Source organism: Talaromyces marneffei, chromosome 2 (assembly GCF_009556855.1).
Source record: "Talaromyces marneffei chromosome 2, complete sequence".
In the NCBI taxonomy this organism is placed as follows: Eukaryota; Fungi; Ascomycota; class Eurotiomycetes; order Eurotiales; family Trichocomaceae; genus Talaromyces; species Talaromyces marneffei.
In genome coordinates this window covers 727,596-751,867 of record NC_072349.1, presented here as the reverse complement: position 1 = coordinate 751,867, position 24,272 = coordinate 727,596, and the positions used below count along the sequence as shown (strand labels likewise).

At 46.5% G+C, this 24,272-nt stretch overlaps 12 protein-coding genes across 12 annotated transcripts; 6 read left to right on the top strand and 6 right to left on the bottom strand.

The window, feature by feature from the left end:
• Positions 1-1,126: 1,126 nt before the first annotated feature.
• EYB26_002615 (uncharacterized protein) lies at positions 1,127-1,586 on the bottom strand (the record flags this gene model as incomplete). Its single annotated transcript, XM_054261920.1, has 4 exons — positions 1,127-1,249; positions 1,331-1,338; positions 1,383-1,448; positions 1,520-1,586. 4 exons carry the CDS (start codon positions 1,584-1,586, stop codon positions 1,127-1,129), a joined length of 264 nt encoding a protein of 87 aa, XP_054117895.1.
• Positions 1,587-3,520: 1,934 nt separating this feature from the next.
• On the bottom strand, positions 3,521-5,170 carry EYB26_002614 (uncharacterized protein; the record flags this gene model as incomplete). Its single annotated transcript, XM_054261919.1, has 4 exons — positions 3,521-4,162; positions 4,245-4,648; positions 4,702-4,918; positions 4,994-5,170. The coding sequence occupies 4 exons, from the start codon at positions 5,168-5,170 to the stop codon at positions 3,521-3,523; spliced, it is 1,440 nt and encodes a 479-aa protein (XP_054117894.1).
• Positions 5,171-6,969: 1,799 nt separating this feature from the next.
• On the top strand, positions 6,970-8,047 carry EYB26_002613 (uncharacterized protein; the record flags this gene model as incomplete). The annotated part of the gene is made up of 4 exons (XM_054261918.1): positions 6,970-7,237; positions 7,308-7,555; positions 7,658-7,926; positions 7,999-8,047. The coding sequence occupies 4 exons, from the start codon at positions 6,970-6,972 to the stop codon at positions 8,045-8,047; spliced, it is 834 nt and encodes a 277-aa protein (XP_054117893.1).
• A 357-nt stretch (positions 8,048-8,404) lies between these two features.
• Positions 8,405-8,962, bottom strand: EYB26_002612 (uncharacterized protein; the record flags this gene model as incomplete). The annotated part of the gene is made up of 4 exons (XM_054261917.1): positions 8,405-8,468; positions 8,531-8,633; positions 8,708-8,813; positions 8,891-8,962. 4 exons carry the CDS (start codon positions 8,960-8,962, stop codon positions 8,405-8,407), a joined length of 345 nt encoding a protein of 114 aa, XP_054117892.1.
• Positions 8,963-10,038: 1,076 nt separating this feature from the next.
• On the top strand, positions 10,039-11,018 carry EYB26_002611 (uncharacterized protein; the record flags this gene model as incomplete). Its single annotated transcript, XM_054261916.1, has 2 exons — positions 10,039-10,642; positions 10,705-11,018. 2 exons carry the CDS (start codon positions 10,039-10,041, stop codon positions 11,016-11,018), a joined length of 918 nt encoding a protein of 305 aa, XP_054117891.1.
• Positions 11,019-11,703: 685 nt separating this feature from the next.
• On the top strand, positions 11,704-12,303 carry EYB26_002610 (uncharacterized protein; the record flags this gene model as incomplete). The annotated part of the gene is made up of 1 exon (XM_054261915.1): positions 11,704-12,303. One exon carries the CDS (start codon positions 11,704-11,706, stop codon positions 12,301-12,303), a length of 600 nt encoding a protein of 199 aa, XP_054117890.1.
• A 638-nt stretch (positions 12,304-12,941) lies between these two features.
• On the top strand, positions 12,942-13,655 carry EYB26_002609 (uncharacterized protein; the record flags this gene model as incomplete). Its single annotated transcript, XM_054261914.1, has 1 exon — positions 12,942-13,655. One exon carries the CDS (start codon positions 12,942-12,944, stop codon positions 13,653-13,655), a length of 714 nt encoding a protein of 237 aa, XP_054117889.1.
• Positions 13,656-14,087: 432 nt separating this feature from the next.
• On the top strand, positions 14,088-14,590 carry EYB26_002608 (uncharacterized protein; the record flags this gene model as incomplete). Its single annotated transcript, XM_054261913.1, has 2 exons — positions 14,088-14,240; positions 14,309-14,590. 2 exons carry the CDS (start codon positions 14,088-14,090, stop codon positions 14,588-14,590), a joined length of 435 nt encoding a protein of 144 aa, XP_054117888.1.
• Positions 14,591-15,738: 1,148 nt separating this feature from the next.
• Positions 15,739-17,950, bottom strand: EYB26_002607 (uncharacterized protein; the record flags this gene model as incomplete). The annotated part of the gene is made up of 2 exons (XM_054261912.1): positions 15,739-15,798; positions 15,860-17,950. 2 exons carry the CDS (start codon positions 17,948-17,950, stop codon positions 15,739-15,741), a joined length of 2,151 nt encoding a protein of 716 aa, XP_054117887.1.
• Positions 17,951-18,539: 589 nt separating this feature from the next.
• EYB26_002606 (uncharacterized protein) lies at positions 18,540-20,788 on the top strand (the record flags this gene model as incomplete). The annotated part of the gene is made up of 5 exons (XM_054261911.1): positions 18,540-18,560; positions 18,619-18,650; positions 18,705-18,762; positions 18,815-18,880; positions 18,932-20,788. 5 exons carry the CDS (start codon positions 18,540-18,542, stop codon positions 20,786-20,788), a joined length of 2,034 nt encoding a protein of 677 aa, XP_054117886.1.
• Positions 20,789-21,135: 347 nt separating this feature from the next.
• Positions 21,136-22,392, bottom strand: EYB26_002605 (uncharacterized protein; the record flags this gene model as incomplete). The annotated part of the gene is made up of 2 exons (XM_054261910.1): positions 21,136-21,434; positions 21,495-22,392. The coding sequence occupies 2 exons, from the start codon at positions 22,390-22,392 to the stop codon at positions 21,136-21,138; spliced, it is 1,197 nt and encodes a 398-aa protein (XP_054117885.1).
• Positions 22,393-22,676: 284 nt separating this feature from the next.
• Positions 22,677-24,267, bottom strand: EYB26_002604 (uncharacterized protein; the record flags this gene model as incomplete). The annotated part of the gene is made up of 4 exons (XM_054261909.1): positions 22,677-23,172; positions 23,221-23,629; positions 23,687-24,142; positions 24,207-24,267. The coding sequence occupies 4 exons, from the start codon at positions 24,265-24,267 to the stop codon at positions 22,677-22,679; spliced, it is 1,422 nt and encodes a 473-aa protein (XP_054117884.1).
• Between the last annotated feature and the right edge of the window lie 5 nt (positions 24,268-24,272).

Genomic DNA, 24,272 nt, shown 5'->3' with positions numbered 1-24,272 from the left:
CATTATTGCATTGTACCTAATCGTCGCTTCCGTTTTTCGACACACTGTGCCCATCCTTTCAAATATCACGATAGAGGCACATAAGAGTCCACTCGTAGACAGATAGGTAGAATATAGAAGTTGATATGCATTTTTCCCACCTGGGTAATCACGAAGCCACAAAACTTCACGATTCATCTGCACGCCAGAATCAATCATTAATTAGGGCTTCTGCGACATATGCACGGCGGCCCGAACCCTAAGGAGGAGACTGACTACTGAGACAACGATGTGACCACACGTACATGAGCCAGCTCTGGCGTGAGATGATGTGGGCGTCAACGCGCAGCTCAGAGTTGCATTATAGTCCGTCTAGTCTACATAACCGGGAACCGTTATTGGTAGCTAGCAAGTCCGAGACCAAACGGGAGTATTTCTTTTTCCAACACCAAACAAAACTACGGACTATATAGGGCGAGTGCTTCCCCATACTTTGTGTCCAAATCCCTTGACCATGCGGGGACATCTTGTTGTTTCGCTACCTAGGTGTTTTGCTTGCAAAAGGGAGGGCATTGGCGAACCGGAAGATCGAGTACGAGCCACGATGGTGACTTCAAATGTACGACGGTGATTGATGAACGTGTATCAAGACGAAGATGTTATTTAAATTGCTGAAAGTGACGTTGGTAGCATTAGGTGGTGCCCTAAAGAAAGATTGGCTTTCCCACATGGGTAACATCAATTGATACCAGCATCACGTCAAGTCAAGGACTCATTCAACTCGCATAATGATTTGATATAATTAGTGCCTTGCATGAACAAAATGTAGGTTTGCGTCATGTGCCACCCGGTAAGCTAATATATCCTTGCATCGCAATCATGCTAACATGGCGTGCAGCAAACCGTTGGCGATTCTGGATCCATGATACCTGCGATTGAAGTAGAAGAAGTCTCAAAAAGCAAATATCAACGTCAATAATATTTTTTGTAGGTTTCTAATTTTGAAATAAACTTTTAGCAAAGAACTTTTATCAACTTTTTTTTTTCGCTTCTCATCACAAAAAAAAAAAAAAACAAAGACAGAGGAGCAAAACAAAAACCCGAAATGTATCTTTTTAAAGTGGTTCATCGACGGTCCACACCTGTCTCACTCATCAACGTCCTGGACCTTACTGAAGGGCAGCATCGATGCCGATAGTGATGTTGCCCCAGCTTGATCCATCGGATCAAAGTCACGACAGCATGGCGCATGTTTGCGCACGGCATTTGCCTGGATGCGTGCAAAAACGAGACGTCATTAGCCATCATCGTTGATCTGGCATTGATTAGATAGTAAGAAGACTTTACTCACATTCTCCCCTATCTATCTCAGATAACAATTTGACCGGGTTTCAATCTTCTACTCGGGGTCCGTTCTGGGTTGGGTGCCTCTGGCGATACAGAGCTCGTTGGGGACGATGCTGTCGATTCTGTGTGCAACAGGATGTGCCTTGATCAGTAAATAGTCTCAAAAACATTTGGTGAACTGGTGATTCCTTACCTTGACCGGTAGGTTGGTTCTCGTCCGTGACACCGGAGGGGGGTGACGTTTCACTCTTGCCCGACATCTTGAATAGCGACTTGCAACGCGCTGCAAAGGACGTCATTGCCAAGGAGAGAAAGAATCAAATGTTCAATCAAATGTTCAAACTCAAAGCAAAGATAGCAAAGAGAAGAAGGGAGGGGAAGGTATCTTGAACAAGTGGGTGAACCGCGGGCTTTGGAATGACCGTTTGATCTCGACGTGTCGCCTCCGACTTTTTGGCGTTGCAAGCAAAGCTCACGATGATTTGAATCGGATCGTGACTATGTATAGGAAATATGGGATTTGCAAAGAAATTGATGATAAAAAAAGGGGGAATATTCAAGCGACTAGGTGACTCAACACACGCTCAATGTTGAGCAGCCGGGTCGGTGCGCAATATGTTGCCCAGGGCTCAGCATTGAACAGAAACCCACAAGACAGGTTCGACCACTAACCCTATTAACATTGCACACAGCCTTGCCGATAGTGGCATATACTATCGGAAACGAGAAATAGGCAGACATTTGTTGTGCGTTGACAATTTAGTGCCAATTACGCGAAACAGCTGTGTTGTCGCACAGGCCATGGGAGGGTTTATCTGTGTGGTTTTGTGACAAGTACGTTGGAATAGCACTGGGAAACAGCACATATCTTCTCAAGTGTTTATTTTTGGGTCCTCAACCAGCCTCAACTTTTAATAAACAGTCCTGCCTATGCCGTTTAAGGACAAGAATAGGCTCGGCTCTATGAAACAACGGCCATGATTGCGGTCGCCAACAAAGTCTGACGAAACACTATTCCCTACCTGGTTAGGTATGAGTTTGACGGAGATACCATGTAGTAAGCACCGAGAAAGAGATCACGCCAAAATTGTTACCTGGATGTCTATGAACCGTGTCGATCCGTCTCCAAACAGATCCAGAAAAAAACGCCACTAATCGGTACTCGGAGCTATCTGTGCACAGTCCAGTCAACTGAACACGACGATGTTGAATAGTTGAAATGCCGGAAAAGCAAGCACGAATGCTGTCGGACTGTCACTCCTCTGTGAAATTGGAGGACGAAGAGTCTTCCATGTGGCGTTCTCAAGTCAAACTATCCACGGCTTCATAAGTTTGATATCCTAAGCATTGAAATTCAGCGCCCACCGGCTGTGAACCCGACGCATCTGCACCGGAAATTCAGAGCTGGTTCCCCCGACCATTAGAGCCCTCGCGTAGACGCTCGGTGGATCCTACCTTAAATATTGGGCCTAGCCTGGGCGAACACGAACGATGAATTAGGACAATATCGGGCTGGTCGAACGAAGGGTGCATTAATTTAGTGCATAATAGGTGGACCCGAACGTGTTCTCTGACCCATCACGAAGGCGATCGAACGGCGAAAATCATGGTGCATTGCTCTAATTATATTAGATGTTTCTTGATCGATTGAACGGGCTATAGCTCCTAACTTGACAACAAATGGATGTCATACGCACATTGGCGGGTGTCATTGATCCTACAAAGCACGTAGTAAGTTACTTGGGCCACCCAACTTGAGAAGATGCCCTACCGGTGTACCCTTAAATCCTCCCGAACGACTCTGTCTGATCGCCCCTCGTATCAGTGGGCCCTGCATTCCCCGTAAGCCCTAGTACGAACCTAGGCGGCGCCGAGCTTTGAGGCTCATGGATGTTGTTGGTTCGTAGTACGTACTACTCTTTCCTGCATAGTAGACTAGAGAATCAGAGCCTTAGAACCCTAACCCTTGAAAAAGTTTCATCTATGATAGCTTTAGAACTGCTTCATATCAAGTCTGGTGTTAAGTCCGATTTCTCTTCATTGGTGGGGGGGAATGACTGGTAATTGTTGTAGTGCAATTAGGGCTCAATTCCCAAAATGGAAGGTACTAGGGATTAGAGAACCGAGGTAAATCGGCCGAACATGTCCTGATAAATGATAAATTATCATGTCCTTTGTAACCCTAAACGACTCCTTACAAGACAGAAGCATAATAGTTGAATTTTCCTTCCTGGTCATATTTCTTCTTGAGCGCTTCTAGTTTCTGCAGTCTCCATGGCTCAAATCCGTAAAGATTTTCGCGCGTCTCACCGCCAGATGCGTAGTTGACATACGCGTGCAACTCTTTCTGACCGCTGGCAGCAAATATGATCTGACGTAGTTTCTCTCCAAATTCATTTGCTTTCGCGTCCAGTTCTGGATCATTGTCTTTGTTATCGTAGGTTATCACTGGAGCAATAAGGATATTATCATCGCGATGTGCGAAGGCCGTGGATTCACTAGGAACGGACTTGACACCGTGAACTGGGTAACCTTTACACATAATGAAGGAATTTCTCAACTCTGGTATCTCAGATGTCTCTTTGGCGAAGAGTTCGTATACTTCGCGTTGAGCCTGGAGGTTGTAGTTTTGAACATTGACGGGGAATCGGATTCCACTGAGTCCTAACTTCATGGTTACCGGAGACTTCTCATCTAGTTCCATCCAACCGGGAATATCTGTATATGCGCCAGAACCAGATTGGGTGAGAATCGAGCCAAGATCACGGAAAGGCTTCGTATAGATGGATTCGACGGGTTGGCACCCATTTTGGACAACAATGAAGGCGAGTATAGGCTATAAACAATGGAGTTTAGCTTCGGCATAGTTGCTTTTTCAAGGTCGGAAAGAGCAAGAGGAAGAAATAAGAGGGACATACCTTTTCTGCGTCAATGCCTGGGTTGTGCATAAGGACCGAAGTGTTAATCACGCTGCTGGGCTGACTTCCGTCCGGCCACAGTGTATTAATCCGTTCGTATAAACCCTCCACTTTGTCTTGAGGATATACGTAGCTCTCAAACGACCAGATGTCATCTTTTGGTACGTCGTATATCTTCATTGTAACTGACATCACGATACCGAAGTTGTGTCCAGCTCCTTGTAAGGCCCACCAAAGATCGGGGTCGTTTGACTCTGAAGAAACATTCTTCACAGTCCCATCCGCTAGCACAATGCGCGCTGACACGAATTGGTCCGAGATCAGTCCGTATTTGCCTTGCAGAAGACCGTAACCGCCACCCAGGCCCGGCCCAAGCAGACTGGTCACTTCACAGCTGCCGGTGACTTGTCTCAGATCCGTTAGACAAGATGTATAGGAAGGTAAGATATCTTCCCACCTGTTTGCTTGCCAGCTTTCCAGAGCGCGTCTATGGCTCTTTTGGATAAAACTCCTCCGCCGAAGGTGGCCGTTGTTCCTGTTTCTGAAATTTCGACAGAGTCCAACTTGACCAGACTGATTTGAATGCCCTTTTGGACATTGTCCAGTCCGGCAATGGCTCCATGTCCACCGGAGTAGGCTAGAAAAGGAATTTGATTCGCGTTTGCGTATTTGATCTTTTGTTGTTTAATTTTTAGAAATCAACCAAGTATGAGAGGGATCACAGAAAGGAATATCGAGATCAAGCTTACTGTTTCTATCACATCACCCTCGGTTGCGACTTCGACAACGACGATGAAATTAGGGCTTTTGTACTGTGACCAACGCAAGGCGGCTCTGCCAAAATCTTCGGAATTTTCCCCATATATGTTTGCACCAGGAGATAGCTTCTCTCTTACAGCTGCATAGGCGTCGATTTGGGTACTCATTTTGAAGTTGTGCTGGGTACAGTACGTCAATCAAGTGTTTTTGGTCGTGGTCGTGGTCTTGGTCTTAGGCAGATCGATAAATTAAAGAACAGCCGTATATATTGCCTTTATTTGAAAACAACAAACCAAAGTGCAGGATGACAACTTGTATTTAATAAAAATACCGCAACCACCTGGGCGCTCGCTTTGGAATGCCCGATCATTCCTAGCCAGCATGTATAATCCATAGTATTTTAATTCTGTCTTTACCAATGCGGGAATAAGCCGTGTAACATGTTTGTATCGGTGATTATTTTTATGCAAAGAATTCGCAGTATTCACACATTTCTGTACTCGAACGGACCATCAAAGCGGGGGAATCGTCGATCTTTTTGTGATGATAGTTTCAATCCTTGTCCCACTTTCGTTCAGCCTCACACATAAGTAAGGCACGGGACAGCTAAATGGATACACCGGAAGCTGCAGATGAAGTATCTGGATATCTAGGTAGTGACCTTAACCCTTTATGCGAGATAGCGAGTATTCCTTCTTCAATTTTCGAAAAAAAGATGCTGCCGAAGCAATACCCAGCAACCCGGGGTTGGTAGTGTTCTCTCCAGAGAAACATTATTACCAGTTCTGATTTCTTCATATCAGGGACTGCTCTTCCTCGTGTCATTGGTTCAAAGAAGACAGCGTGTCCTTTGGCATCTCATACGGGTTTAGTCCTATTATGCGCTCAGTTTGGAAGACCTCGCATCTCATCGTGAGGCTTGCCTTTTCACTATCTTAGTGATTTCCTTACTTTGTTTCAGTTGATGGGGATTTAGTGAATCTAGCTGGCGTTAAGGAAACAACAGTTTCTAAAACTAGCCTATATATAGATGAAACGATGCATTTCTTGACTAGAGTTTGTTGATGCAAATGGCGTGGGAAGAGGAGGGTATCTTGGATATCATGTCGGTTTTGTCCCTGGGAGTAAGCGCTGGCTTCTATATAAGATGCCATCACGGCTTCTACTCGTCCCTGTTTTAGCCGTTACATGAAACACAAAACATCTACTAGCTCAGCGGGCATAGCGGCTATCTATGTGCTTCTCACATGTTTGGGGGTTATCAAGATCACAATCTGTCCAAGGATTGAAGACGGATTCTTCCCTCTGCCCGATAAGAACGACGCACTCGCAACTCCAGATTATGGTATATTTGCACCTAAGCGCCGACAAGAATCCAATCATCAAGATAAAAACATCGGCGACGTTAAGACTAGAGGGAAACATCATGTATGCAAAGTTAGATATGCGCCGAAGAAAACCTGCTACTGTGCATATAAACAACCATGTCTCCCCCAAGGTAGTATCAATCTACCTGCGCCGCAAATTTTGATTCCATCTAGACACCAATTTACATACATTTATCTTGTATCATGACTGGTGTTTCAGCGGCGCTTGTGCATGTCAGGTCGCTACGTTGTCAAGATGGTGGCTTTTGGCCTGGGGAGGGAGCCAACAAAAAGTCATCCCGCTACACCACATCGGATGTTGACGCGCAGGCCATGTTCGCGCTGCCTTGATATGTTTAGTACTTCATGAACTTGGGGATTGATTTCGAATGGAAAATTTCCCATGAGGCTCAATGATCAGATCGTTGCTGAAATGGATATATTAAGGGGGTTCCTGACGGCATGTGTCGATATAGAATGTAATAACCTTGGAAACAGAATAATAATATCTTCGTCTCTACGTTAATAGCCCTAACCACAACTGTCGTGCTCTCAGCTTTATATCGCATACCAAACAACATTGCAGCCCATGAGTGATGATGGCCGCCAGCAACGACTCTCAGATAGTAATCAAATTGCTCGATGCCCCTAGCCATGCCCTCTTACGCAAATTCGGGTCCCTTGGGTATTCGCTACTTCTTCGGCTTCAGTCGGAACTCACCGCGATCGAGTCACATAGCGGTGACGCTCTTCTGGCAGGTATTGATCTTCACAACGTGGGAGCAACAACTGTAGCTCTGGGCGCGGAAGCCTCGACAGAAAGCAGGCTGCGTGAAGAAGAGCTACAGAACAAGCTTATCAAATACTGTAAGCGGCAGAAACTACGCGCTGTGGATCTTAGAGTCACTGATTGTCAAATTCCTATTCTTAATTCCAGACACGCTTCTGAATCTTTTCTCAAAAATTCAATCCTCCAGGATACCTCATGAAGCTGTTCTTGAAGGTTTTATTAGATTTGTCAAGGACGATCTTCAGAAGGATGTCGCCCACACCACCTGGGTTGATGAAGCCGATCTCATGGGTCCCTTTACAAATCGTCTGCCGCAGCAAATCCTCATCACTATGAACATAGTAAGCATTTTTAGGAAGATGAAACGCTTCAAATGGTTCGCTGCCATTATTCATGTAAGTAGCATCCACTCTCAAGTTAGACACCTGTCTTTCTTCCCCACAGGTTCGGATTCTGATTACTGACATTGTGATCGCAATGGTTTCTACATCATGTAGAGGTTTCCAAAATGCATACGTCGCCATCTTGAACACCCTGGATACCCAGACAGATTCGTCTTGTCGACTGGCGGGATAACAAATTGGTTTTCTGTACTCGTCGTCATCCTCGTTCCCACCATCATCGTGGGAGCAATGCTAGCACTATACGCGACACACTCGACAAGGGAACGAATGGCTGCGTTATGGGGGTTCGCAGTTGTATTTGCATTCATGACAAGGCTCTTGGCTACTCCCAATACGGATTTTATATTTGCTACTAATGCTGCGTATGTTTCTCCCTCTCTCTTCTCTTCGGATATAGTTAAAATTAGGATCCTTATTGTTCTGACTTTCTACAGATTTTGTGCGGTTCTAGTCGTTTTTGTTGGCAATGCGCTGCCTGGGTAGGGGATATCTGGTCAGTTTTGGCACTTTGGATAAAACGAGTTGTAGGACTATCATTTCTGATGTTTCAATGTTGTATATGATTTAAATTCGTTTCGAAAGATCCCGGGCTGGTTTCCTGAGGTCTTAAATTTCTGTTGTGTTACTACTGAATTTTGTTACTATTTGCAGAGTTATAGTACGATGAGAATCTAAATCGGTTGTGATCTACATCTTGTCCATTTATACCGCCCTTGGAAGATATAACTGATACAATATCATCATGAAGTATAACCCCTAACTAGGATCCCTCTTCCACAAGTCAAAAAGCAGACTTGAAGGTAGCCCCAAGGTCTTCCCAAGATTCTCATCGTACAAGCATCAAGTCGCTAGGACCTTATTGACAGACGCAATCTCCGATTCAATACTTTGTGGCTTGTCCGTCCTGTCGAATTAATCAGTCATCCATCCTTTAGCTACATGCCTTTAGAGTGATTTTGTAATTACCTTGTCGAGAGCCTGATATCCGTTTGTATTCTTCCCGTTCCTTGTTGATGGACCAGAGAGTGAGCGCAGCCTATGACTCGTTGGACTTGATCCCAAGGTCCCTCTATTGAACCAGACAAGACATTCCTCATATGTTAAAATACTGATTATATCATGGAAGATACTCGGCGTACGTACCAAGCGTGGTTCCTGTAGCATGCATGGAGTATTTCACACCGGATCTCTCGCACAATCGCTGTATAGCGGCAATCTGCTGAGCATATGAGGTCGAGTTATCTCCGATCTGTAAGAGAAATGGGTCTCGAGTATTAGCCATAAAAATATATAGAGGTGTTACAAGAGGATTAAGAGATGCAATACCGGAACCAGCGAAAAATCCGCAAGACATTTCCCGGGCGTCGTAAGCTCTCCGATATTAGGGGCGTTCTGCATGTTTGAGCAATGTTGGAAATGGGTTTTCGTAAACGCTGGAGTGAATGCTATGTAGAAGTTTTGTTGTTAGTCGACCAGATGAACTAGGGGAGAGAAGATGGAATAGATCGCCGACTTGGGTCAACTGGTGGCAATATATAGAAATACCTCCAGAGCTCTTGAGGAGCGGCAGTGTGCAATAGAGTTTATTACAGGTAACTGTGACGTCTGATGCTTCTATACATGAACTGTAGCTAAGTTTGTGAGACATGACAACCTTCTCTTAGAGTCAACATATAGCCAATATAAGTAGTTGTTCTCCGAGTTGATAGAATAGATTGAAAGTGACTTCCCAACATAACGGTTGGCTTCACCGGGGTTTCCAAATTGTGGTTACGGATGAAATCAGATCTTGCTTGAGCATCCACGCATCAGGTTCACGCTGATTTTCTGACAGACACCGGAATTCAGTTGCGAAACTACGCACACATGTACTCTGGGGAGTTGTGATGTGAGGCCGGATACCAGGAAGGGCGGTTGATTAGGGCTAGGTAGTGGGAATAACGACAACCAAGAACCCGGTCCGGAAACAAACCCCGACCTGTAGGTATTTGAATTCAAGAACACACTACAAGATCTGATGCATGGTAGTTACTTGGGACAGTGTGGGATAACTAGCAAACCCAACATGAACATACTCATAATACAGTGCAGAACTTGGGGTACATATGAAACCAACCAACTAGTTAATCATATTGGCATTGGATATTAGTAAAAGGGACGATGTGACTCGTTCCTGTTGTACTATAAGAATATTGCGTAAGCCAATCATATCGCCGGAACCGATCAGCGATAAGATGGTCCGAAAAAGGCTAGCCCGATTTGTGCGTCCGGTGGCAAAGCATGCCTGAAAACCTGAAAACTTAGGCAGGAGGCGGGGCTGCCATTTTTAAAGTTTTCCCCCGACTTCGGATACTTTTGGAGGGTTGGTAATCACAGTCATCCTTCTTAACCTCCCATCTTGCGTCTCTATTTCTTTCTTTCTTGCGTACTCAAACCATCAAACAGAAAGATAAAGAGGAACCAATACAGACAAAATGCCTTCCCTACCCGTTCTCATCGACACGACGCCCGACTTTGATTTTGCCCCTGCCCAAGATGCGACTCAGAAACGCACTCTGCTCCTCGCTCCTCCCTCAATCGCCGCCCATGAAGAGAAGTTAAGAGATATCTTTGCGACATTTGATCGTTCCGTTACCGATTTGCAGATGCTCGACCGCCTATCTGCCGGATTCGTCACACTCCCTGCATCTGCTTACGATCTCGTGCTCGTCCTCACAGATACCAATGGCGCTCGACGAAACGAGGCTCTTGGGCTGCTTACTCGCGATGTTTTTAATGTTTTGACCCCTGCCATGAAGCCTTCGGCACAGTTGAAGTTACAAGACGGCCCCTTTCAAGCAACCGAGGGTCGTGAGGCAATTCTGGCTGGCTTGGTGGAGAACAATGGCGCATTCGAGAAACCACAATATCAGGAAGCCGCTGTACCTCTCCGATTCGGTTTGAAAAAGAAGAATAAGGTTGCCCCGGAGCCCGTCAAGGTCGAGTCCGTTGGCTTTGTTGATAATTACGACGATGACGAATTGATTGATGAAGACGATTTGCTGGCCGAGGAAGATCTTGGCAGGCCTGTACAGCAGCGTGAGTCCCCCCCGCTCTTGTGTCACTACTTGTTGTATTACTCGATACTAATTGGCCCATAGCCGCCGAATGCAAACCAGATATCGCCAAAAAGCGACGACGCGCCTGCAAGGACTGCACCTGCGGTCTTGCCGCGCAACTCGAAGCCGAAGACGCCGAGCGCCGCGAAAAAGCCAATGCAGAGCTCAACGTGCTCAAACTCAAGACAGACGAACTCAACGACGAAGTCGACTTTACCGTGCAAGGAAAGACCGGCTCATGCAACAGCTGCTCGCTAGGCGATGCGTTCCGTTGCGAAGGCTGCCCCTTCATTGGACTGCCTGCCTTTAAGCCTGGCGAGGAGGTTAGAATTATGAATGATATGGCTCAGCTTTGAGCACCTATAGACTTTTGTCTTGTTTTATTTGAGGCATCACGGCGCGGAATCCTTTTGGCCGGTAAATACCCTACACGAGCCGGACTCGACGATGGCTTTCACGATATTTTGTTTCTTTTTCGTGTTTGGCGTTGGTGGGTTCATACATAGCTATTCATTGCATTTAACTAGACCATTCATTGTTTATATAATGACATTTCAAATCTGATTCGAGGCATGATAAAAGTCAGTCTACCATTGTATTTAGCAGTACACCTTCCTAGTTGAACTTGTTTCCTAAAAACCACAAGCCTCTAGATTGAGTAAATCGTCCAAGAAATATCCAACAACATCTTGTTCTGTCTACGTTCACTATGGCGGGGGGCAAGATGGCTGATAAGATAAGATAACGATAAGCGCAGTTGGCTGCGGGCACATTCAAAATTTTTTGCGGTGAGATTTACCACAGCTTCTACGACACTGAGTTCTGTGAACGCATATACCCTACACGCAAACTACAAAACACTTCGATTTGAAATTTCTAAGCGATTCGTTTTCGCATTTTTGCATTTAAAATCAGGATCGTCACTTGTTCAATATTTTAGAATTGGCATCATAGCGGGGCAGACAACAACAACCACCAACATCGACCGTGATCTGAGTTAGAATATTCGCAGCGATTAGACAATTACACAATTGCACAAACATGGCATCTACAACCGCCGCCGTCCCCTCGGACGAAAAACAACAAAAACTCGACCTCGCCATCACCCTCACTCTCAACACCTGGCCCGCGCTAACTCTCGCCGTGCAATCCTCCTGGGGGGGCCAAAACTCCTCCGACAAGCGCGACTGGCTCTGCGGCGCAATCTCAGATATCATAGCCACACGCCCGGAGACGGATTCTTACGACATTGAAGATATCCTCGTGCAGGTGATGGCGGATGAATTCGATGTTGCGGTCGACGATGGCTCGGCGGGCGTGGTTGCGGATCAGATTATGACTCTCAAGGGCAAGATTGAGTTGGGTGATTATGAGGAGTTGGATAAGATGTGGGCTGAGTATAAGGAGAGGATGGAGAGGAAGGGAACGGAGCAGCAGCAGGCTATGTTTAAGCGTGTTGAGACGAAGGATGAGGATCAGGAGACGGACGGAGATGATGATGATGATGACGACGACGATGAGGATGAGGATGAGGAGATGGGCGATGCGCCTGCGCTGGTCTCGAGACCGCCTAGAGAAAGGGTTGAGCCAGAGGTTGACGAGGATGGATTTACCAAGGTTGTGGGTAAGAAGAAGCGGTAGTCGAGTCGTCTGATTGTGTTTGGTACAAATACCCATGGACATATAAAACGATGAGCTTTCTTGTTTTTTTTTTTTTTTTTTTTTTTTTTTTTTTTTTTTTTAATTTTTTACATATCATGAATCATGACTCTACCTTTTGAACTGACTACTCGATTTCTATTTGGATAACATTGACTGAAGAAGAGATATTGACATTTAAGTCCCGATAAAGTAAGCACATCCCGGTTTAGCCTCCTCCAAAGTTTTCATAAAAAAATCATTGAATACATATCAAAGACCTATTTAACTACATGGCTCGGATATTTGATCTCAGAGGATACCTAGGTGTCAGCCTGAATCTCAAAACACCAACATCTTGGCGATTGATATCTGCGCCGCCCTAAGCCGATCTGGGAAAGACAAAAGGGCACCATGTCCATATATAACCTAGTTATATGCCCGGTTGAGTCATGTCTAGATAAACTAACTAAGAGGCTGAAGGCGTTGCTTATCTTAGCACTTGGGATGGCAGCCTGGAATCTTTGCAGGTGGTTACTCACCCACAAACCCCTACAAATCTTCCTTCTAATTTTCTCCTTTCTTGCGTCTCCTCACTTCATTGTCCCTCACTTCGTTATCCAAGCAACGGAGAGGACAACATGTTTTCCATGCTAGATGGCGAATGGGACCTCAATGATGTTACTCAAATCACCTTCCGCAAAATCAACTTCGGCCAGGACCCTGCGCAGTGGACAACAGCCTGCATCTTGCGCCAGGCATGGACTTTGATTCCTCCAACACCGGACTTCACCGATGTTGGTTCTGTCATGCGGAAAATCCAGTGGTTATCACTAGAAGAACGGGAAAAGTTACCACTGAATCCAGATATGAAGACACTTCATAACCCTTGGAGAAACGAGATCCATCACTTGTGGAATCATCTATTTTATGACATTGGGAATTTTCTGGATGGTACGTATGGGATGGGCAAGTTCTATCCGCCGAATGAAGATTTGTTTGGACTGGAATTTCCTCAACCATGCGGAGATGAGGAAGGCGAGAATATGCCGGTCATGACGAAGGTCTGGGAGACGGAAGTCATCTTATTACCGACGTATCTCGCTCCCGGGGTGATTGTCCGGGTTGAAACTTTTGGTCTGGGGGAAGAGAATGGAGTGCCCCGCAATGTTGTTAGGCTCCGAGGAAAATTCTCGAATGAGACGGAGAAGTTGGCGCAGGCTTGGTATATTGCGAAGGGACTGGAGACGAGATTTTATATTGAAGGTGGAGAGAATCCGGCTTCTGATGGGTGGGCTGCGGTCATAGTCTATGGGAAGATTGTTGAAGAGTCCCCAAGACCTTCATGTGACTAATTGATTACTGGAGTAAGGATTGAGTGTCTGTGTAGGTAGGTATCTATCACAGGATCGAATGCCTTCGGTTGTATACTGTCTACCTAGGTAGACCTTAATCTTTTATGCTAAATGCGTCCACATAATGCTGTTGAGGGACGTGTGCACAGAACCTAAATAGCATTCAGTATTTCGATAAAAGATATGGCTTCTTGCCTGCAGGGTGGGTTTGATCTGCCATGTTCGTCCAAATACGTCGATTATTGCGAGGATCTGACAAAGCAGTACGTACACTCTAATATTGCAGGTCATATGCAACTTCATGCTGTGCTCACAAGGAAAACCCCTTACATTAGATCCGTGGCTGCTTATAAAGACGAAAGATCCCCGAACTGCAATAGGTTAATTTTTTCTCTTTCTGTTCTTCTCTTTTCTTCTTATAAGATACTCAACATGACCGAAACTGCAATCACTGGAAACTGCCTCTGCGGCACAGTTCAATACGAACTCTCTGGGCCTCCCATCATAAACGTCCTCTGTCACTGCAAGAATTGTAAAAAGTCGACCGGATCGAGTTTCATGGCAAATAGCATTTTCAAGAAAACCGTACGCCCACTCTCCCTCCCCTTTCTTGTCTAGGCATAGCAATTTCTAAAATACTAACTATCCCCTAGCAACTCCGGATCCATACTGGTCAGCAGAATCTGAGAACATATCATGACAGCCAGACCGATGCAAAAGTTACCGTCAACAGGTCCTTTTGCACTACATGTGGGTCATCACTGTTCATCACGAATGATGTGAGCCCCATGCTAGAAGGCGCAGTTATCGTGACTAGCGGGACAATGAATCTTGAGGGTAAAGAATGGGCTCCGAAGCAAGAATATTATTGCAGGAGCAGAGGAAGTTGGGTGCCGGTTATTGAAGGGACCGAGAGGAATAACACCCTGCCATAGGTTTTGCCTTTTTTTTAACAAAAAAAAATCCCCTCGGGGTGAATGATATGGGGTTATGCAGTGTTGGGATAAATGAGTAATTGCTCGCAATAATATCCAGACTGGGCTTAGCGTCGTCAAATCCAAAATGGAAAAGTTAGGGTTTTGAGCCAGACGAACTTCCATGATCCATCTTACATCCAACTAGCCAGATAACATAGATCTTTCCATTCGTCACCACAGTCATCGTTTCTTTGATGTAGTTGACGAGAATGGTTCTATGGTCAGGTATCGGTAGAAGCAAAGGCTGTTCCGTGTGTCGTAGACGAAAGGTCAGGGCGAGTGCTATAAAAAAAAAAGCCTTGAAGAATGAGACATTCTAACATGTGCTCCAGTGTGATGAGAAAACCAGCCTTCATACTCACAATGCCTACATCTGCCAGGGGTACCTTGCCCTGGCGCAACATCCGGCCATGTCTATCTTCTAGTCGAGTTACATTCTATCAAAGAATTGCTTACAACAGCACCAATAACAACAATAGAGACTACCATGTCAAACGATGCCCCTATACGGCTTCGATCTCTGGCTCTATCATATCCCAGTCGAATCCTTACTCCGCTCTCCATACCCATCGTCTACATATCCGACTCGGGCTCAGAGGAGATCGTGGTCACAGTGGCATACTACAGTCTCGCATGGATCCTCATACTCAACCACGTAGACAACATTCACGCCAACGACAACGACAACGACAAACCAACGATTGATTTTTCAGCAATAATTCAAGCACGCTGTTCATCGATCCTAACAGCAGACGCATTGATGGATAGCTGCGAGGATGGATGCATTTATATCAGGATGATACTTCCTCTACGGCTTGTTGCGGATCTAATGGCCTCCGACAAAATGCACAAAGAGAGCGCCCTTTGTCGTCTGGAACTATGGAGACGAGATGAGGGGCTCAAGAGTAATTTGACACTATCCAAATCAATTCGAGTTCATTAGAGAGAGGGAGAGAGCAATGTCAAGTCGTATATCATTGACTAACGAATGCAAAATCTAAACTAAAACATAAACATTTTCATAATCATCACACGACAAAAGAAAAAACCTAAGCCTGTCCAAATGCTTATTTTATAAGACTTCATGCATATACGTCACCTCCTTTTTAAGCGGATTCTTCGTTAAGGATCAACTTTGTGATCATACCAATGGCAATGGTTTGTCCCTGAGGAGTAGATAATGTTAGTACGGTCTCAATCAGCGGTGACGACAGAACGTTTGCTTACCTGGTCACGCAAAGTGAATCGACCAAGTTGGTCGTAATCCTCATATCTCTCCACACAGACAGCACCTGCGGAACCAGTGACTTCCACACGGGCAATGATAGTTTGACCCCTGCTGGCAAAAGCAGGTGGCCGCTTGCTCTTACGGCCTGTGCCGGGCTCGAGCTTATGCAACAATGCAGCAATGGTGACTTCTTCGATAGCAGAATGCACGTGCAAGACACAGTTATAACCAGCAGAGAGAATGCTCTTCAACTCCAAAATTCGAATCTTGGCCTCAAATGCAGAAACACAGTGGACTGGTCGCTTGGGAGAGCAAAGGACAAAACCGGGAAGAATGTCCTCTTCTTCGATACCACGAAGACGAAGTCGGACCTGGTCACCGCAGGTGGCAGTGGCGATTTCATCTTCGGTTTCACCATATAGTGCGGAAATGCCTACTTCTTCTCTGTTGGGCATCATGACGTAATTGTTGGTCTTCTTCAAAACACCAGACTCGATACGACCTTCCACCATAGTACCCATATCACGGTACTTGGCGCTGATGGGCATCATGAAAGGCGCGTTGATCTTGCGTTCAGGCATCTTCATGTCGGTCAAATATTCGAGAAGAGAGGGTCCGTCGTACCATGGGCAAACATCTTTGGGGATGCGGTCCTTGATACCCAGGGTGCGCTGGGCGGAAATGGGCATAAAAGTCAAATCTGTCTTCTTGTAACCCAAATTCTCCAAAAACTTGGCAATCTTGATGGTACATTCGTCGAAACGAGATTTGGCCCACTCGACAGTTGGGTCGTCCATCTTGTTCACGGCGACGATGAGCTTCTTGACACCGGTGTTTCGGGCCAAAAGAGCATGCTCTCGGGTCTGACCTCCCTTCTCAAAACCAGTCTCGTACTCACCCTTACGAGCCGAAACAACCAACACACCAACATCGGCTTGCGAAGCACCACCAATCATGTGCGGCACAAAGGACTTGTGACCGGGAGCGTCGAGAATGGTGAAATGACGCTCGACCTCGCCGTCAGGGCCTTGGTAGGTAGTCTTGAAAAAGGCACGACCGACTTCGACGGTTTTACCCTTGGCACGCTCCTCGTTTGTCAAATCCAATGCCCATGACAAATACCATGTCTCACGACCAGCATCCTTAGCATCGCGCTTATATTTGTCTAGTGTACGGTCATCGACCATGCCTGTGGCGTACAAAATGGAACCTCCGAGAGTCGATTTTCCGGCATCAACGTGACCGATGAACACGAGGTTGACGTGTTCGCGCTTTTCGCCGTAAATTTCCTTCAACGTAGCTTCATCAACATCGGCTTTCTGTTCACGGGTAACTGCATCGGCGTCGCGAACGGCTTTGGGACCGTCACTTTGGGCAGGGCTGCTGCGTCCGGGACTGTTGTTGCCAGAAGAGGGAGCGGGGGAAGCATTTCCGCTGCTTGCAGCCTTTGCCTCTGCTTTCTTTTCTGTCTTTTCAATTGCCTTGGCTGCAGTTACCTTGTTGGCAGCCTCCACGGCAGCGGCGCCCTTAGTATCCCCAAGTGCAGTTTCGTCCTTGGTGGTCTTTGTCGCCGCCGGAGTACCAATAGAAAGGACCTTGGCCTTTGGAGCGCTGGAACTATCTCCGAGAGATAGAACCTTGGCCTTGGGAGCTGCTGCGGGTTTAGGGGCTTGCGCAGCTGGGGCGGCTGGTTCGGCGGCAGGAGCCTTTTGGGCAGCAGGAGCCTGACGAAATTGTGGTTGCTGTTGTTGCGAGTATTGGTTGTAGCCGCCACCACTGTACTGGTTGTTGTAGATTTGGTTGTAGTTGCCAGGTTGCTGTCCGTAGCCACCGTACTGGTTGTAGCCTTGCTGTTGTTGTTGGTTGAAGGCGGGATAATAGCCTTGCTGCTGCTGCTGGTATTGAGGGTATCCGTATTGCTGATACTGCTGGCCAGGAACGAACGTGTTAGCTCCGGGTTGGAACGATGCTGCACCAGGGTGGAACGAGGGAGTTTGAGCTTGGAAGTTGTTGTTGCCGTTATTCAAGTTCATGTTGTTGGCTTGACTGGAGAGGTCTTCCTCCCAGTTGTCGGGCGTTTGGTCAGCCATGACGATAGGCTTTATGAGAGGAACGAACAAAAATCAAGCGAAAGGAAGCACTGAACGAAGCAAAAATTTGGACGAGACTATCTTCACAATAGCCCCTCGAAAGTCGTGTGCAGGCTTCTTCTCCTTCTTTATTGAGGGACAAACCATGTAAGAAGTGGAGGGGCTTGGGACAATTTTGCACTGATTGCTGACTCAGCTGTGCGGGGCCTGAGGGACAAGTTAGCTCTTATTGGCTTATAAGCCGCGCGTCTATCGGTGGCAGGGACGACCCGCGGCTATATATTCTACAGCCTTTGTCACTAGCAATAATCAGAAACATTTTCGTACATAGTTAACAAACAATAAATAATAGAGTCTGAAAATTCTAGAGGTGGAAAAAACCAAGGAGCTCCCCGTTTTATTAGAATGTCCTTGTCTTCTTGTGAGGTGTAAGAAGACCAACCTTTCCCTCCTCAGCGTTTAGGTACACACCCACTTCCCCAGCCTAATTAAAGCCAACATTTCTTCTTCTACACAACTATCCAGGATTCTCCGATTCAGTTTTCATCGAACTGAAAGACATACATCCATATTACTCTAGCAGTCCAAGATGGAGGTGTTTCTTTCCAAGGTGGGGGTCTCCTATTGATGATAACTTGCTTGTTACCTGTCTCTGATTCTCTATACAGATCACCCACCAGGCCATGAACTATGCCATTCGGTAAGGATATTTACAGAACTCTTAGTGTATTACTCTGTCTTATGGCGCTTTTAGATCTGGCATCAGTATAACCGCGACATATGCAATCCAACAATCGACTAGGTTGCTTAAAGTATGATGCATCGAAATAGTGTCAGTCAACACAGCTAACACATAATATGTAGAATGTTGGAGGCACCGAAAGAACAGAACTACTGGCTCTACAGAAGAGACTACAGAGCAAGATTACGGTTAGCTTTCCATCGACTTCATTTACCTCAAAGACTAACGCTGCATTCTAGGTCATATCGCCTGCGATAGATATGATTGAATTGATAGCTGCTAGAGGGAACACGTCACTTGAATCGGCTGTTTCCTTAACTAAAGCAATAAGACACGACATACAGTCACTTGCACGACGACTAGAAAAGGCAGCGTCAGCGGAGGAACTAGCTCACAGAGGGGCACTATCATCCAAAGCACGAGCCCAGAACGAGATCGAGATCAAACATATTATCTCTGATATCCGCAAGGTGCTAGAAAAAATCGAAGATGCGGTACCGCTGATGAATTTGGCAATCACAACATCTGGCGCCAGGCTATCTACGACTCTACCATCCACGGTGTCACCATCACGTTTGCTACAGGCCAGCACGTTTCTGAGTGCTTGTGATACACAATACTCCATCCAACCCTCTAGAGCGGTACAAGTCGGCCCGACCTTTACACTATCAGTGTACATGCTCTTCAGCGGCCATATAAGGCATTTTGATGAGGAGAATATCCGAGAAACGACATGGAAGGAAGTCATACACAAAGCTCGAGTAAAACTCAGACGAGTTCCCATGGACGTCTTTGCGGATCCATCAAACCAGAAACTGAGAAATTCCGATCTTCCTGCCACTGGAAGGGTAGACGAATTCGCCTATCAGATTGTCATTGTGGAGGATCTAGATGACGGCAGAGTGCACAATTTCGAGGAAGGTGAAGCGCAGCCTGAATCCTACGAAGGAGTCAAACTTGCTGGTCTTCGAGAAATCGTCCCTGTTCATCAAATATCCAAGATCTTCTACGCGGACACCGGTAAGATGCTCAACATTGGAAATGAAGGTGAAGCGAACAGTCCGGTCCTCTTGCTCAAGCGAGATGTCAATGCTATTCCACCACGTCGAATGCTTGACAGGAACGAAACGATGTACAGCGAGCTTAGTGAAGAGACCCTAGAAGAGGAACCAGAGGAAAGTCAAGCAGCACGAGATGAAATACAAGCTCAACTCGATGCGCAATTAAACACCGCGCAACCAGAGGAAGAGGAGTTAAGTTACTTTGAGTCTTTGTCAGAACGCCATATACCTGCCCCTTGGCGTCTGCCACCTGGACTGGATCCGGAGTGGGTAGCCTTTGAAGTGCATCAGGAGGAAGACAAAGATGACGAAACAGATACCGACGATGAAGAAGAAACCCCAAGCACTGGCGATGCTACATCTCGCATGGCAAATTTGAACCTTGATGACAAAAAAGGTCCTTCGTCACAACAAATATCATTTTCATCTTCCCATGACCTCTCTGCATCGACCGCCTCCAACCCACTTTTTCACAATATCCGCACTTCGCTATCTCTCCTCGAAACCCTCCTTCGTCTCACATCTCTGCAACAATTCCAACAACAATCGCATCTCTCAATTACCGACGAACTCCTCAACTTCTTCCTCGAAGAATCCTCCACCACCGGTGCGGGAGGCGACGAACAACACCGACAGCGCGTACGCACCGAAGCCCGGCGGAAAGTAGGCTGGGATCCGTACGATGAGTCGCCACTCAAGCCTCGCGGGGAAGATTATCAGTATCAGTACAACGATGATGAACATTGGACGCCAACGGGAACTCCAGCACGGCATGCGTATCGAGAGACAAGTGTTGACCCTGCATCGCCTAGTATATCGGAAGAGCGGTATCAGACACGGTCGTCGCGAGAGCAAACGCCGCCATTGTCGTCGCCGGGTCTGCCACGGCAAATGTCCCGACAGGCGGCACCTACAGGTGGGAGAAGGGGCGGTTTGCCTAAAGTCTCACCGTTGTCTAGGCGGCCAACTACAGCGCTTACAGATGAGGGGTTAGGAACGAGTCCTGGCGCTGGGCAGGGGTCTGCAACAAAGTAGTTGGATGGTTAGGATAGGAATGATGAATTTTGAATGAACATCAATAAGACAACTGGTACCAACTTTTTGAGTGTTGATTGCAACGTAGATTGTAGCCAGTCAAATAATTGGTTCAATTGAATTTGACATTCTCGTCAAGTGAATGAATGGCGATAGCACAAATCCCAGACCAAGGAAAATACTCGAGGCAAATGGAGAAGATATCGAAGACATTATGAAAGCGCAACACACGTCTAAGCGTGCTGAATATTTACAACCCTAACTCCGATAACTCCCGCTCAGAGCTATTATCAAAAAAGCACAGCACCATAGGCTTAAATCAAAAAGCAAAAGAAGAACAAAAGAGCTTATTCCCAATCTTCATCACTCTCCTCAGCCTTTGCAGAGGACTTTTCGCGAGGGCTAGCGGGAGTCTGGCTGGTGGCACCACTGACGACATCGTAGCTTGACTCGCTATCAGGTTGAGAGTGCTGGTCATGGGATCGACGTGGTTCGCTCAATAAGTTGGAATCATTTACAACGGTGAGGTTTTGGGAGGATGCGGCGCTTGGCTTGGATTTCACGTGCGGGGTGGATGGAGATTCGGATTCGGAGTCTGAGTCTTCGTCCCAGCCGACTTCCTCTTCGTCGGCGGCTGTGTTGGCGCCTGTAATAAAATTTATTGGTTAGCATGAGAAATAAAATTAACAGGTGGAAGGAAGCCTACCCTTTAGCAATTCCTTGCGCTTCTGCTCCTCCGTCTCAACAGCTAGACGGAGGAAGTAATACCGCGACCAAAACTCGCTATAGTCAACAGTCTCTGGAACAAGCTTCTCCATAGCTCGGCGCAGCTCAGGGTACTGTTCGAGATCCTTGGTGATATCATCTGTCTTGCTCTCCACATTGAACTCCTTGTCGAATTCAGTCCACTGCTCAGTATCGGGGTCTTTCTTCAGACCTTCCAAATTCGTATGGATAGCATGTAATTGAGCTTCGAGGCGAGTTGCATGAAAGACACGTTTTCCTTCTGAATCCTTGCTCTCGAAGAGGACCTTGTCGGACCCTTGCTCCGGCGGAGCAATGCTGACAGCGTCCCGCAAGAAATTGCGAACGTTTGTACCGAATCGAATCAGGGCTTCGTCAGCTGCGTCCTCTGCTTTTTCAATTTCTTTCAGTCGTTTTGCTGCTTCAGCTCGGAATCGTGAAATAAACCCTTCGCCTTCTTCGGTCTTGCTTTCGTCATCTGCGGCTTCCGTTGTAGAGTCCCCCGAAGATTCCTCGTTGCCCGGATTGATCGCAGAGAGAGCACCGCCTAGCGAAATTCCCTTGGTCCTATCGACGATGCTATCACGAAGACCGGAGAGGCCCTTCGTTGCCTCCTCGCTCACCGCAGCATATTCCTGTCTAGCACCTTCATAATAACTCTCGCCTTGTTTCCGCACATTACTCCATAATCCACCGATCTTTGCACCCCATGGACTGTTAGAGAAAGCTCGAAAGGTCTCTTCGAATTCGGCGCCGAGGTCTATGTTCTTTGAGTCGGTGGAGGGGGTTCCGTCCTCGCGCTTGTCGGATTGGTTGGAAGCTAGGATCTCCTCTTGGATGTGGTCGTATGCGAAATCCATGTTGCCCGAAATATGTTGTTGGTGATAATATTTTGGCTGGCCTAGTTGCTTATCGAGAAACGAGCAAGCAACCTTGCTGGTTCGTTAGACAGTTGGTTTTGAGACAAGGTAGCATCTGGTCACTATGATAGTCACTACTACGGGCTACCACAGACCCCGCACATGCTAATCTTGAAGCTTACCGTTTTTGGTTTATATCAACCCTAACCCTACTCAATCTTACGTTCATTTTCTACATTCATACAGAGCTCTAACATTTCATCCTTGCTTGCTTCTTCGGAACGCTACATGATTAAAAACTGATCATATCCACCAAGTAAGCTCGTCCACCTGGTATTCAGCCCAGCTTGCCACATGTTCCGAATCGTTTCTACACCCCGAAGAGCACTCCGATATCCCGTAGCCTCGTACAGCGACTGCAACTCATTGAGAAAAAAATCTCGATCCTCTTGTGTCGAACTTTCTGCTGCCATAACGAAAAATGGCCAAGCAAGCAAGTTTTGGCCTACAACATTACCATAACTCTTCACTCGCTGGACGAGCTGGCGGAACGTTTCGATTAGATGAGCCGCTTCGTTTGACGGAGGATCGAAACATGCCCGTCGAATATAAGCTTCACATGCTAAAGTCACTGCTGCAAATAAGAGCTTCATAAGCTCTTCGTATTCGGGGTGCAGGCTTTGACAAAATCGTAGGAACTCGAAACATCTTGTTCGGTGGACTGAGAGATATTGTTTCCCATCTGCTTCGTCAAAGAGGGGCTCGGCAAAGAGACGCAGTCTATATAAATAAGTATGGTTATTGGACAGTTTTTGATGGATTCATTACCTCAGTATTTGTATATTGACGAATCGCGCCAACTCAAATAATTGACCCGGCAAGCTATTCTGTATCGTCAAATCCGGCAATGACTTCAACGACCCATAAAGGTACTTGAACCCATTCCCTCCACTAACAGTCTCCCTATAGTGTAAAAGTAGAAGTACTATCAAGCTGGGTATATCCTGGTTTGGAGCAAACACTTTTGATCTCGCAACCAACTCTGAAATAAGGCCGTTGTATTCCCGGATGTCGGAAGCAAAGTCACCTCCAAGTCGTAGAATGATATGCTGTCTTGAGACAGCTGCAATCGCTCTTCTGACAAACGGCTCTATTTCAGCATATGGTAGGAGTAGATCTCGAAAGCCATTCCAGCCTCTATCGATTACTGCTGCCGCCGGAGCGATGTGTTCAGCGACTGTTAAAAAAAGATCAGCTTCGCATGACACGTTAGGCTCATTGAAGGATCATATACAGTACTGCATCAAATACTGTGTTTCACCATCAACATGGTTGAGAGACCTCTTAACGATTACTGTTGTATCCTCCTTATTCTCCATTATCCGGCTATTGGTGCTACTCGAGAGCCACTGCGGCGTCATACGACGATTGTCAGATCGACTCCTGGGTTTTTGTTCATGTCGAGCCGTATATTTTTGTTTTAGTGTGGGACTGGGGGCTTTTCTGCGAGAGATAATCGATGAACGCGACTTTGCATTAATCAGGCTTGATGTGTCCGTATCGGTTTCCCCACCGTACGAGAGTGTCGTAGGGACAGTTTTACCAACAAGCTTGCCTCGAGATGCTAAGCTGCCGTTGAACCTATATCGAATACCCAACCCGCTACATGTTAATCCTTTTGTTGTGCATTTCTTGCAGGTTGGTTCTTGGCGATCACAGTCGATTCTACGTCGTGAGCACTGATAACAACCTGGATGACGAATGAGATCCTGAGTCCAGAATTACGGGACTCGTTTTGACAATAGGTAACATACCTTTTACTTTGGGCCTCTTTCTGTTATTTGCAATGAGTAACTGGGTATTTGGTGGCGCCATGTTGT